This window comes from Lissotriton vulgaris, chromosome 9 (assembly GCF_964263255.1).
Source record: "Lissotriton vulgaris chromosome 9, aLisVul1.2, whole genome shotgun sequence".
Lineage (NCBI taxonomy): Eukaryota > Metazoa > Chordata > Amphibia > Caudata > Salamandridae > Lissotriton > Lissotriton vulgaris.
In genome coordinates, this window is record NC_141697.1 from 7,485,054 (window position 1) to 7,500,090 (window position 15,037).

Consider the following 15,037-nt stretch of genomic DNA (forward strand, 5'->3'; position numbering starts at 1 on the left):
CTGGAAGGTTGCCCTCCCACATACTCTAGGGACACACTAAAACTACAGTTTTGGTCTTGGGCAGAACAGAAGAATTTTATGAATACACAACATGGCTGTTTAACTGACCTGTTCTTTGATATTAAATCTAGCAGTCAGCTAGAAAGCTTCCTTGACTTAATAAAAGTGCCAGAAGATAGGAAATTATACACTCAATTTAGACTTGGTTGCCTTCCTATCAATGCCTTCACTAATGCCTGGAGGACAAATACATCACAGTCCAAGGGCTGTCCTTCTTGCCCTTGCCCTAAAGAAACAATAGGACATGTATTTTTTGCTTGCCGGGCTTATGCCAGACCCAGAAGGAACTTGCTTATCCCGGTATGTAGGCACGTAGGGAAACATAGTCATAAAGAAGCCCTACGTATTCTGAAGTCAGATGCAAGACCATTTTTTGCTTGTGCAACAGCAACATTTTTGGGTAATTTATGGTCAATTAGAAGGAGGGCCCTATCGATTTTATTGACTTGAAGGAAGTAAAGGAATTGAAATCCAAACAGATGGGTGTGTATTTTGCACTAGCACTTTGGATTGTAAATATTTGGATTGCTTGATTTTTTAATTTTGATGTTAGGACACATCTTTTAAATATTGTAATATGCTTATATGTGCACTATCTACAAATTGTATCTTTCTGATAAGCTTTTCACCCTAATTCTTATCTCTTTTTAAACTATCAAGAGCCTGTATAGGAAGTATTTGTAATCTACAGTACCTTTTATTCTGATTATTGCCATGCAAGATGTATGTGCTTGTTTCTTTTATGGGACTGTAAAACCGAAATAAAGACTTGTGATGCTGATGATGATTATGCCCAGATCTCGTTGATGACACAAATCTGAGTCATAGTCAGTAACGTACACTCTGCCATACAATCCTTTTCCTTGAAACTAATAGTCATCTATTTTATTCCTAAGATTTCTATCTTCCTTCCCGCATAGCCTGCCGTTTTTATATCTGGTTTACATAATTGATCATTATTAGCACACTTCCACTTACTCTCATATCAGAGATCAGGGTGAATAAACTACCAGAGTCCCCCAACACTTGCACAGACACCCCTTCCAGGAGCATGTGACAGTGCGGTTTCTCCAATTTAGCAGTACTCTCTAGTTTCACACCGAGTACACCCATACTTACTTCCTTTCCTTCGTCTTGCACTTCTCCATTCACAGTCAAAGTTATCTCTTGGATGCTTTCACAACTATCATCCACTTGTTGATCAATCTGTTGAATACTTTGCGCATCCATGACTTCTATTCTGGTCCTACACACCTTTGCAAGATATCCTCTCTTCCCGGGCTTCCTACATACTACATTTCTGGCTGCCTATCTTGTACTAGATGCAATGTGGCCAGCGGTACCACATCGGACAAACGTTACCTCTTTCCAATTTGCACTTCCTTGTTTCATTTCTACTCCCCTTTACCTTTTCCATCTTCCATTCTATTCACATCATTACTTTTTTCTCTGTATGTTTCTAATACTTGCACAGTCCCCACTTCAACAATGACATTTTCTCTTTTCTCAACTCTTGCATTGTCCATTTCCTTCAATCATAATGCTGTATGCGCCATGCCTTTGGCTATCCCGATAGTCTCTCCCAAATTAGGGTCTTTCATCAACACTCTTTCTATATTTGTCTTATTGTTAGTACATCACACTATCTGATCCCTAATGAAGGAATAACTTAGCTGCTCAAAACAAAATGACAGCACTAAGCCTCTCAAGGTCGCAACGTAAGATGCTGCGTCTTCATCCATTCTTTGTATTAAGAGGAAACTTTATGTCGTTCTAACAATAAATTGGTTTTGTGAGTGAAATTAATATCAAACATTTGCACTAACATATTAAACATGTCGCATGGTTGTCCATCACCCATCCCCAAGGATACTTCAGGAAAGTGTTCATATATTCTTCTCCGCTCAACACCCAAGTGGTGAATAAGAATTGCTTGATGCCTAAGAGGTCCAAAGCAATCACCACCAATAGCCAACATATATGTAATGAACTGTTTTTCCATTGTTCCCACAGCACAGGTGAATCCCAAGGAAAGGATAAGAGAGGTGTCTCTCCTACATGATCCTTCCCTCGCTCGGCCACAGGAGGCACACACAGAATCCCAGTCAGCCAATCACAACCTGCCTTGTTTAGGTGCTCAGACACTGACTGGGGACCTGGGCATGTTCTGTAATGTAGCCTGCATGGCGAACATGCAAAGTGTGCAGGACTGTTTTGAGCAGCCCAAGAGAGTCATCAAAGCAGTCATTGCACACTCTAAGAGGGTGCTACCACTCCTCACTGTCCCCTCACTCAAACCTGGGGGCGGAAGTAGGAGAAAATATAATGATAATAACGCAAGCTATCACCATTTTATTTTCTCTGTGTTTCAATACAAAAAAAGCAGTGAGGCGATGCTCCTCTGTCTTAGCGGAGGAGCCGCCACTGGTAAGCCGGTGGGTGTTTGGGGAGGTGGTGGATAGTCTGCCATCTGCCAGGATTCCTTCCTCCACACATTGAATGATCTCTGTGTTCACCTCTAGTTCTAAATTTAAGCAGGTTGTTGGAGGTAGGAGCCCCTACATTTATTTTTCCTCACTGTAGTTTGACCCAAAGCAAGAGAGACTAAAACGCAAAAGGTGAAAGAAGGAGGAAGAGAAAATAGAAATACTGTAAAAAAGGGAGCAATTAAGGATGAAAAAGAACAATGACAAAAGAGAAAGGTGCAGGGAGTGTTTGGTAGTAGATGAAAGAGACATGAGGTGGGATCAGGGCCATGCAGCCTTAGTATTCAGCCCTTTGACCTTTGATGACACTGTTAAGGGCTTCTGAACGAACCTCTGGGTACATCATTTAGTCTTCTACAAATTAACCACTGCTTGCACCTACTTCTTCAAGTCGAGACTTCCAATCTTCTTATGTAGAGTCTCTGCTGCCATTCGGAAGTCAGAGGTGGCTCTTCGGACCCCGTCTAGAAATCAGGAAACGAGAACAAGTTAGTTTGAGGTTCAGTGTGTATGGTGTATGAGTTTATGTGCATGTTGTGTCTTTTCATGGATGTGCGTGTGCATGTGTCTAGGGCTGCATAGGTGTGTGTTTGTGACACACATGACATGAGTATGCATGAGTGAGCATATATGTATGCTTGTGTGTACATGTGTATGTGTCTGTCCATCTGTGTATGTGTGTGTGTGCGCGTGCACACGTGCATGTGAGAAAATGACCTTTTCACAGGTTCACACCCACTTTCTGCCCACTTGTTCACTATTAGGTACTGGTATACTGACTCTGAGAGTGCACTGACGCTGTTACCCAGACCTCATTGCCAGTGCTCTGACACTTACAAGTGTATATTTAGTTGGCTTATACCCAATTGGCATAAGTTAACTTACTTATAGGTATCTAGTATATGGCACCAGGGGTGCCCAGGGCCTGTAGTTAAATTGTCCATTGTACCCTGCAGCACTTATTGTGCCACCACATGTGTGACAAAGTCAAACATGCCTCCTCCTGGTCTTGAGCAGGTTCAAACTGGAAACTCAAATTTGTCAATTATTAGTTTAATGGCACAGTCCAGACCTCTCTCTCTCTTTCTGTCTCTCTCTCTCCCTCTCTCTCTCTCACTCTCTCTCTTTTTCCCTCTCTTTCTCTCTCTCTCTCTCTCTCTCTCTCTCTCTCTCTCTCTCTCTCTCTCTCTCTCTCTCTCTCTCTCTGTTTCCCTCTCTCTCTCTCTCTCTCTCTCTCTCACATTGGAAATAAAACGCTATTTGGCTGAATAAGGAATCATGTCAGTGCCGTGAAATGAAGCAATCGTGTCAGTGCATTCTGGGGCCCGTAGTTGATATTGCGGCCCACGTGACCACTTGGCTCATACTCTACTCACCTGTGAACAAGGCAATTTCCCGCTGAAACGCGTAAGGACACTGAGTATAAATGCTGTATAGACGAATAAAGTCTTGTTTGGAAGTAAGTCGGCTTGTGGCTCTGTATTTTCTGTTGCTGCTGTGAATTCCTCCAGGATCTCCATTCCTGATAACAGAGCCTGCCCTGCAGGGTCGGGGGCCCCCGGCAAAATGGAGCCCTTCTTGTGATATATATATATATATATATATATATATATATATATATATATATATATATATATATATATATATATATATATATATATATATATATATATATATATTCACTGAAAAAACAATAGGTTTCACACCAGTTATAGTTAGCTGGAAATTTTACTGATATAAAACCATTGAAATTCCCACGTTATAGTTAGATGGACTCACTATAACTTGCGCGTGCAATGCACTGCTGATGATGTCACATATTACATCACTCATGACATGGTCAGTGACATCACTCATGACATCACTCATGACATCATCCTTGAGACAGAGTGACAGACCTCCTTTCAGTGTAATGTAACCCATGAAACACATATTCAAAAATAGAAATTAACATTTTCAAAAAATGGAGATACACATAAAAGTTACAACAACCAATTCAATAATTCCACCATCTATATACACATCCACTCATTCACCAACAGTTCTATATAGTCACTCATACATATACTCACTCATCATATGTAGTGATACACCTATACATCCTGTTACACACCAACAGTCATCCAAAAGTTACTCTCACACATACTCACCCATGCAAGTAAACTATTGAACAACCATTTATTTGCATATACATCTAAACACACACTACCACCTTACTTCTAAGGAAACTTACACATACTTACTCTCTTAAACAATCACTTATAGAAACACATACTTATTTAAACAGGAACTCTTACAATCTCTTACTCTCACATATACTCACTTATATACATCAATATTCACATATACTAGATTAAAACATATGTAGTTACTGATAAAGACACTAGTGAGACAGTCATTCACGCAGTAACACACACATATACACACTCATCCACCCATACAGTCCTGCACATATGCTGTCTTCAAAACACATACAAAGAGAGAGTCAGTCATTCATGCATCTATGTGATAAGTAATACCCCCACCAAACCATACAAACACTCATACTGATACTAAAAAAACATCTAATAACCAATATACCTACACATGTAGCTACTCACCAACCCATGCAGCCACTTATAAACAAAGTGAAACACTAATACATATATTTAAATATTTAAACATTACTCACTAATATATGTATTCACTAACATACACTTAATAAGCCAGTTAACCAATCAATTTTTTTTTAAAAACCATCAATTTAGACACTTATTTAAACATTTATTCTTCCATCAACTTTTACATATACATATATAAAATATATTTATTTTTCAGAAAGACACACATTCACTGGATGGTGTCATCAGTGATGTCATGAGTGATGTCACTGACCATGTCATGAGTGATGTAATATGTGACGTCATCAGCAGTGCATTGCACGCGCAAGTTATAGTGAGTCCATCTAACTATAACGTGGGAATTTCAATGGTTTTATATCAGTAAAATTTCCAGCTAACTATAACTGGTGTGAAACCTATGGTTTTTTCAGTGAATTTAATAGGTTTTTTAAATGCTAATTCCTAACTATAACTGGTGTGAAACCTATGGTTTTTTCAGTGAATTTCATAGGTTTTTTAAATGCTAATTCCTTTGTATATCGAGTTTCTAACCTTTTTTTTTTTTTTTACAATTTGCTGTTTTTTTTAAAGTATTCATTTTTTTATATAATTTTTTTCTTTTGCGCTCTGGGTGCGCGCTCCGGGAAGCTTTCAGCTAAGCTCTCCGGTAAGCTTTTCCGTGAGCTCATCTGAAAGCGCACCCAGAGAGCAACTGTCGTTCATGAAAAAAAATATGAATGAAAAGTTAATAATAATGCAAAACATTTCGTACCATACAAATAAAATTAGTTTTTTTTAATAAGGAAAATGATTATGCATTTCTGTAAAAGTTTGATGACGTCACTTCGGCGCGCAACGTAAGTGCCCTCGGAAGCGCCTACGTTCGCAGCGCGTAAACGCACGCAAAAGCGCCTACGATCGCGCCACGTTTGCGCCCCGGAAGCGCCTACGATCGCGCTGCGTAAACGCACCGGAAGTGCTCCGGAGCGCGCAGCGTAAACGCGTCGGGTCATGTGACCCTAAAATAACACTTTTCATTGGTTGCTAACAGTTTTTTTTTTACAATGAATGAAATCCCCACCCATTTCCTTCACTTCTTCTTTCACTTTTGTGACTGAAAGACCTGCCTTTTTGCTCTTGCATATTTCTTGGATAATCATGGCTGCCAGACCATCCAGCAGTGAAGATGAGCCTGAATTCATTGATGAAGAGCCTCCTCAGCCGAAGGTCAAAGAGCATTTCATCTGGAAATTTTTTAAGTTTCCAGCAGACCAGAAAAAGGTGAATGCACCAAAAGTGGAGTGCAGGATCTGCAAACAGGTCCTGTCACGGGGTAACCCCCCAAAAAAGTACTCTTTTGGCAACTTTACCATGATTCGCCATGTGGAGAGGAGGCACCCCCAGAATTTTGCCCGGGAAAGTGTCAGGGCTGTGGCACAAGAGGTTCCCAGAGATGGGGCCTCTACATCAACCGGAGGAGCAACTTCTTCTGGGAGAGAGCAATCGCAGGAGCAGGTGGCAAACATACAACCTGCATTTAACCATGTGGTCGTCAAATGCAGATACTGCAATCAACTCCTCACCTATGGGGAGCAAAGTGTCCTGCTCATGGTTCGAGCATTGGAGAACCATCGCTGCCCTTCCCACCCCTAATTTTTTTGTTTTCTTTTTGCTCCTGTTGAGCAGTTTCCATTCCCTGTTTTTGTTCCTGTTCAGTTAAAAGAAGAAAACCAAAAGTTCTTTTCAGAACTACCTCCAATTCTCATCAAAGAGCTATATTCTTAAAAAAATTAAGAGTAAGTGAAATATAGTGCATTGATAATTGAAAGGAGAATGAGTAAGAAAGAACAGAAAGGTATGAGAGGTGAAAGGAAGTGAAGTAGGAGGAATGAAAGAAGGTGAGTGTTAGAAAAGAAAGTTATGACACAGTGAATAAACTGGAGGCCTCATTTCTGAAAAGTGACGCATCGCTACGTGAAAACAGCAATGCGTCACTTTTGTGGACGCACTCCTTATGACATTCCAGATATGTCATATTTAATATATGACTAATCAATTCGCAAGGAGTTACAGATATGTCAGTATTTCTGACGTATCTGTAAACACAAAAGTAACGCATTGCTGGAGTGCGTCACAAAAGTGACGCAACTCCAGTAATGTGTCCTTTCACAAGGAAAAAGCACCATGTGAAAGGTTTGCTGTGAAGCAGGCGCAAGATTTTGACGCAACAGCATCCTAAAAGTGACGCACTGCGTCATTATTACCAAGCTTTTTGCAGGGGAACACCCCCTCTGCATGCATTATACCTGACGCTATTTTTAAAAAGTGACGCATCTAGGTACATGGGTCACTTTTTAAAACTCTGCGCCACATTATATCTGCATCAGGTATAATGTATGCAGAGGGGGCAATCCCTCGCAAAAAGCTTGGTAATAACGACGTACTGAAATCTATGAGATTTCTCTGCGTCACTTTTAGGATGCTGTTGCGTCAAAATCTTGCGCCTGCCTCGCGTCACTTTCATGTTTACAGATATGTCAGAAATACTGACGTATCTGTAACTCCTTGCAACATGATTCGTCATACATTAAATATGACACATCTGGAATGTCATAAGGAGTGCGCACAGAAAAGTGACGCATCACACCAGCAGTGTAATAAAATATGCCTCGTTGCACTATATTTAAAGTACGCAACAGCATCCTAAAAGTGACGCAGTGAAATCTCAAACATTTCACTGCGTCGCTATTACAAAGATTTTTGCGGGGGAACACCCCCTCTGCATGCATTATACCTCACGCAGATATAATGTGGCGCTTGATTTTAAAAAGTGACCCATCTACCTAGATACGTCACTTTTTAAATATAACGCAACGAGGCACATTTTTTTACACCACTGGTGCGATGCGTCACTTTTCTGTGCGCACTCCTTATGACATTCCAAGTAACGCATTGCTGGAGTGCGTCACAAAAGTGACGCAACTCCAGTAATGTGTCCTTTCACATGGAAAAAGCACCATGTGAAAGGTCTTGCGTCAGTCTAACACCTGCTGTAAAGCAGGCGCAAGATTTTGACGCAACAGCATCCTAAAAGTGACGCAGTGAAATCTCAAAGATTTCACTGCGTCGCTATTACAAAGCTTTTTGTGGGAGAACACCCCCTCTGCATGCATTATACCTGACGCTATTTTTAAAAAGTGACGCATCTAGGTACATGGGTCACTTTTTAAAACTCTGCGCCACATTATATCTGCGTCAGGTATAATGTATGCAGAGGGGGCATTCCCCCGCAAAAAGCTTGGTAATAACGACGTACTGAAATCTATGAGATTTCTCTGCGTCACTTTTAGGATGCTGTTGCGTCAAAATCTTGCGCCTGCCTCGCGTCACTTTCATGTTTACAGATATGTCAGAAATACTGATGTATCTGTAACTCCTTGCAACATGATTCGTCATACATTAAATATGACACATCTGGAATGTCATAAGGAGTGCGCACAGAAAAGTGACGCATCGCACCAGCAGTGTAAAAAAATGTGCCTCGTTGCACTATATTTAAAAAGTGACGCATCTAGATAGATGCGTCACTTTTTAAATATTGCGTAACAATGCGCATTTTTTTACACCGCTGGTGCGTCACAAAAATTGACGCACAGGAGGCGCAAAACTGGCAGCGCAAGGCCTTCATAAATATGGTCCTGGATTTTCCCGGTGCTTCGCCGGTGCGCGTACCATGCGCTTCCCCAGCGCAAAACGAAAAAAAAAAAAAATATTTAATGCCCCGCAGGACCCTATTTTAGCCCCTACATCAAACCTAGGGGGTCAGAGGGGGTCTACTCTTCCCCCTTATGGTCATTTGCCCCTTTTTTTTTCAAACCCCTTGTGTCTCGATTTTACCGAGACACAAGATGGCGGCCGCTCCAGACTGTTTAGAATGTTTACAGACACCCAAGAGCCAATCAGCTTCCTGCGCGCAAGTCGCGTGTCGCGCCTGGAGCGCACTCCGGTGCGCGCACCGGAGAGCGCCTATAGATATATATATTTTTTTGAACCTAAATTACTCAAAATCCACTGCAGCACATATCTTGAGACATAGCAAAGGCACATCGGGCTACCAGTCCCTTCAATTTTGCCAAGTTTGCTGGAAATCCATTCAGCTGTTCGGGCTAAAAGTGAAATCGACCGCCCTATGGACATTTACATGGGGAAAACGCGTTTTGGGACCCCCCTTTTATCTCGGCCCCCGCTTGACGTATCCCCCCCAAACTTTCAAGGAAGGACCGGAGCTCGACGAGGCCATTTTCAGGAAATTTTCAGGCAGATTCGTCAACCGGTGCCAAAGTTATTCCAAATAGAATTTTGAGATTTAACATTGAAAAAAATCCTAACTATAACTACCTACTGGCGACCGCCAGTAGGTAATATATATATATATATATATATATATATATATATATATATTTATATATATATATATATATATATATATATATATATATATATATATATATATATATATATATATTCACTGTAAAAACCATAGGTTTGACACCAGTTATAGTTAGCTGGAAATTTTACTGATATAAAACCAATGAAATTCCACGTTATAGTTAGTTGGACTCACTATAACTTGCGCGTGTAATGCACTGCTGATGACATCACATATTACATCACTGATGACATCACTGATGACACTATTCAGTGAATGTGTGTCTTTTTAAAAAATAAATATGTTTTATATATGTATATGTAGAGGTTGATGGAAAAATAAATGTTTAAATAAGTGTCTTAATGGATGTGCAGGACTGTATGGATGGCTGAGTGTGTATATGTGTGTGTTAGTGAGTGAATACCTGCTTCACTAGTGTGTTTATTAGTAACCACATATGTTTTAATCTAGTTTATGTAAGTATTGATATATATAACTGAGTATATGTGACAGTGAGAGATTGAAAGAGTTCCTGTTTAAATAAGTATGTGTTTCTATAAGTGATTGTTTAAAAGAGTAAGCAAGTGAAAGTTTACTTAGAAGTAAGGTGTTAGTGTGTGTATATCTGTATATGTAAATAAATGGATGTTTATTAGTTTATTTCCAAGTGTGAATATGTGTGTGATTTACTTTTGGATGTCTGTCGGTATATAATAGGATGTATAGCTGTATCACTATATATAATCAGTAAGCATATATACGAGTGAATATATAGAACTGTTAGTGAATTAGTGGATGTGTATATAAATGTTGGAATTACTGAATTGGTTGTTGTAACTGGTATAGGTATCTCCATTTTTTTGAAAATGTTAGTTTCTATTTTTGAATATGTGTTTCAAGGGTTACATTACACTGAAATGATATCTGTCACTTTCTCACAAGGATGGTGTCATCAGTGATGTCATGAGTGATGTCACTGACCATGCCATGAGTGATGTAATATGTGATGTCATCAGCAGTGCATTACACGTGCAAGTTATAGTGAGTCCAACTAACTATAACGTGGAATTTCATTGGTTTTATATCAGTAACATTTCCAGCTAACTATAACTGGTGTAAAACCAATGGTTTTTTCAGTGAATTTCATAGGTTTTTCAAATGCTACTTCCTAACTATAACGTGTGTAAAACCTATGTTTTTTTCAGTGAATTTCATAGGTTTTTTGAATGCTAGTTCCTAAGTATGAAGGATATACCTGAAATAAATATCGACATACCAATCTTACGTGCACAACCGAGTGCACACACCCACCTATTTATTTCATGAAGCTTTCCAATTTAAACCTAATGAATTTCTTCATAGACCAATGAAAAAACTTATAGTACGTTAAAGACACTGAACCTAGGCTTTTTTTCTCCTATAAACTTTTTAATTAAATGGAGCCGAATTTTTTTTAATCATTCGTGCGTGACTGATTGTACACACCTTAATATTTATTTAGAAAAATATACCAGATTTTATAATTTATTAATTGTATTCTTAAATCGAGCTGTAAAAATATGTCAAATCCGTATGTGTTTGAATTCACTTCTTTTCACGTTTTTAAACTTCAGTAAAGAACATCGCTACTTCCAAATCACGTTCGTAACTAGATAGTGTCACCGCCTACACGTCCTGAGAAGCGCATGTAAAGTCATGTGACTTGAAAACAAGACTTCCAATTGGTTCTTAGTAGTTTCTGTTCTGTAATTTACACGAAGCACTCCACCCACTTTCCTCACAATCTTTTCTACTCTCAAGAGACAACAACGTCGAGCATCTTCCGGAAGACTTTGCTGAAATGGCTGCCCTTCCACATTCATCTTCCGAATCTGAAGGAAATGAGCGACCACCGTTAAGAAGAAAAAAGGAATCTTTCATTTGGCAATTTTTTACTTATCCTGAAGATCAAAAGAAAGTGAATGCGCCAAAAGTAACCTGCACGATATGCAATTCGGAGCTCTCAAGGGGAAATCCAAATAGAAAATATTCCTTTTCTATACACACCATGCTGCGGCATGTTAAACAAAGGCACCCTGAGCATTATGCAAAAGCATCGACAAGATCCCTGGCAACGCTATTACCATCAGAGGTGGCCAGCACATCTTCTGGTGGAGGACCTGTATCTCCATCGAGTGCTGAGATGGACTTGAGACCATATCTTGCGAAGGTACACATGAAATGCAACCAGTGTGCAGAAATTCTTTTGTATGGAGAGCAGAGCCTTGTTCTTATTAAACTCAAAATTGAAAGTCATAAATGCCCGAAGAAAAAATAAATTTCTTCACTTCATTTTCATAGTATTACATACTGAAAAATGTAGTAGCAACTTTAAGAAATCTAAAGCATCATAACACTTGTTTCCAAAAAAAAAAAAAAAAAAGTTCTTTTCAGAACTAACTATTTCTACGAAAACATGCTCCAAGAGCATCTTATGACATGTTTTTTCGGCGCTTCATTGTAGTGTGCGACCGGGTGCGCGCACCCTCCTATTGCGTGCAGGACCTGAGACTTGCATGTGAAGTCATGTGACTTCAAAACAACACTTCTAGCTGATATTTTCTCGCCGCTTTCATCTTGTGCGCGACCGGGTGCGCGCACCCACCTATCACGTACAGGCGTCGAGACACGCATGTGCAGTCATGTGACTTTAAAAGAACACTTCCAATTGGTTTTTACTAGTTTCTATTCTGCAATTTACACGGAACACTCCACCCACTTCCCTAGAAAACCAGTTTATCGAAAAACTTTTAAAGCCTCCTTTGAAACATTCAACATCGTTCACATAGCAGTGTAGTAAATAGCACTACATACACTCCGTCCCTTAATTATAAAAGACTTATCAGTATGTGAAAAAAAAAATTCTTTTCACGTGATAATGTGAAATTCTGTGCCTGTTACCGAATTTATTTTCACATATGTTACTATTCTCCTTCGACCACTAACACCATAGAAAATACCACCAATACCGGTGATATTTTGTACACCGACAACGGTCGATTTCTATCGCTTAGAGCCCTTGCTATTATAAAGTTTTATTTCCTAAGTCTCTGATCTCCAACTGTGGAACGTGACTCCCCTGTGTGTCGTAATGAGGTGCTAAGAGCAGCACGTACACTATACTGCGACTAAGCATCCATAAATTCCGCGGACATTTCTACCCTGCTATCTGCAATTATAAACATCAAAAGGAGCTACGCTGCCCCCCTTAGAGAGGCCTCACTCCCACTGCTACACAGGCTTGGCAGTCGCCAAGATACACAAAAACAGCGTCTCGGGTCCATTGAACTTCTGTGACGATCTCAATGAAAATAAGCACTAAACAATATTCAAGTATGTAGTATTCCTTCTACTTGGTTAGAGACTAGGGGGCATATTATCAAGGGGGTTGATCACCGCTTTTTTGGCTTTAAAAGCCAAGAAAGCAGAGATAAAATTATCTCCCTATTATCAAGCTGTCGCTAACACCAATTAGTGACAACTAATAGGAGATAGCAACCATCTTGGGCCCCGCTTTACATATCGGTGATATTTATCACTAATGACATCCAAAGTGTGTATGCCAAAATGTTAGCCACTGCAAACAGTCCCTAACATCGCTATCTCCTATTATCAACTTTTGGAGATATTCGCGCGAAGCGCAAATATCTCCGAAAGCTAAGACCTGCCCTGAGCAGTTCTTAGCCATGTTATCCAATGGGAGGTGGATAACATGGCTAAGAGCATTTGCTCGATAATTCATAAATATCGCTGACTTTTCATCGATATTCATGCATTGCGGCCGTTTTTTAACGCATTTACGATAAACCTTGCTAATAGCAAGGTTTATCTGCGATAAAAATCGCCAATGTGAGGCGATAATTTTTGTCTCTAAACAAGTTAGAGACAAAAATTATCGCTAGTTCTTGGTAATATGCCCCTAAACATTTACCGCAGCGCTGCAGCGATTTCTTCCGCAAATAAACCTTGGTATTAATAAGGTTTAACGCAAATGCGGTAAAAAACGTTGCAAAGCATAAGTATCACAAAAAAATCAGGATTATTCATAGATAGTGACCTAATGCTATTAGCCATGTTATCCACCCCCCATTGGATAACATAGCTAAGAACTACTCAAGGCAAGTCTTAGCTTTTAGAAATATTCCCGCTTAGCGCAAATATCTCCAAAAGCTAGTAATAAGAGATAACGATGTTAAAGACTATTTTCAGTCGGTAACATCTTGGCACGCCCACTTTGCATCTCATTAGATATAAATGCAACTGACATGCAAAGTGCACCCAAAATGTTCACTATCTTCTACTAAGTGTTCCTAACTGGTGTTAGCAGCTGCTAGGTAATAGAGAGATAATTTTATCTCTGCTTTCTTGACGTTTAAAGTAAAAAAACCACAGATAAACACCTTTCATAATATACCTCTATATTCAAATTGAAGTAGGCGTAGGTCTTCACGCAGCAATCACATGTACAGATTTGAAAGAATATGGCCCAGAAAGTCACTGAGTAAAATCTCATAAATGACAGTCAACCAATTTCAATACGTATTAGTTCAGAAGAACAGTTCTTTATGATACAGGGCTCTAGAATGACAAACATATCTCGTCTTTATAAAAACCCTTCAGGTTTTTTAACAACTGTTAAATGGTTCAATACTCATCACAAACGTGCTCCATCATGAACATTGTCTGATCTGTCCTCAGGACGAACAACATTTGTGATGAACTTGCCGCTATGCATGCACAACACTAACATTGTGCTTCCTTAACACGTTCTATTCACTAAGCAGAACCATGACGGAACCACTCTATCATAAACACATCTGAACCATGGCTCATAAAAGGAGTACCTCAATCATGACCATGCAAGTCCCACTAAGCCCCCCAGCCCCCTAATCTTGAGTCAAAATTGGAACTACAACACAGGATTTAAAGTCCTGCAAAGAACACCATGTAACATTTAATACCATATACACCATCGTTTTCATATATCACTTTTCCTAAACTCACTCAGTGAAATATCGCTCATTTTATTTAATCACTTTTAAACCATACCTTCTAACAATGCACCCAATCCTATGTGGAAGTGTTCAATATAAAAGATGACATTGTTTTAAGAAGGATAGAGAAATAAATAACACAATGTTGTAAAAATTTCTTTATTATATATACTTACCTAATAAAAAGAAAAAATAAATAAATGTCTTATAAAAACGTAGCACCTGTGGAAAGAAATTAAAAATAAAATTATAAAGTATATTATTTATAGAAAAAACAATACGAAACAATAAGACAGGTGCAAACAAAACTGTCAGATATTATTAATTAAACTTACCTTATAAATATAATATCTGTGGAGGAGAGTAAAAAAAAAAATCTGTTATAATACATATTTCTGAATGCAATGTAGCAAAATAAGTAAACAACAT

At 39.1% G+C, this 15,037-nt stretch overlaps 1 protein-coding gene across 1 annotated transcript in view; it reads right to left on the reverse strand.

Moving 5' to 3' along the window:
• LOC147689523 (glutamate carboxypeptidase 2-like) overlaps positions 1 to 15,037 on the reverse strand; it is a 583,351-nt gene that overhangs the window by 133,549 nt on the left and 434,765 nt on the right. Inside the window, exon 16 of the mRNA XM_086936912.1 lies at positions 2,929 to 3,010. Coding sequence (XP_086793038.1) covers positions 2,929 to 3,010 — 82 coding nt within the window. The remainder of the gene's footprint in view (positions 1 to 2,928; positions 3,011 to 15,037) is intronic.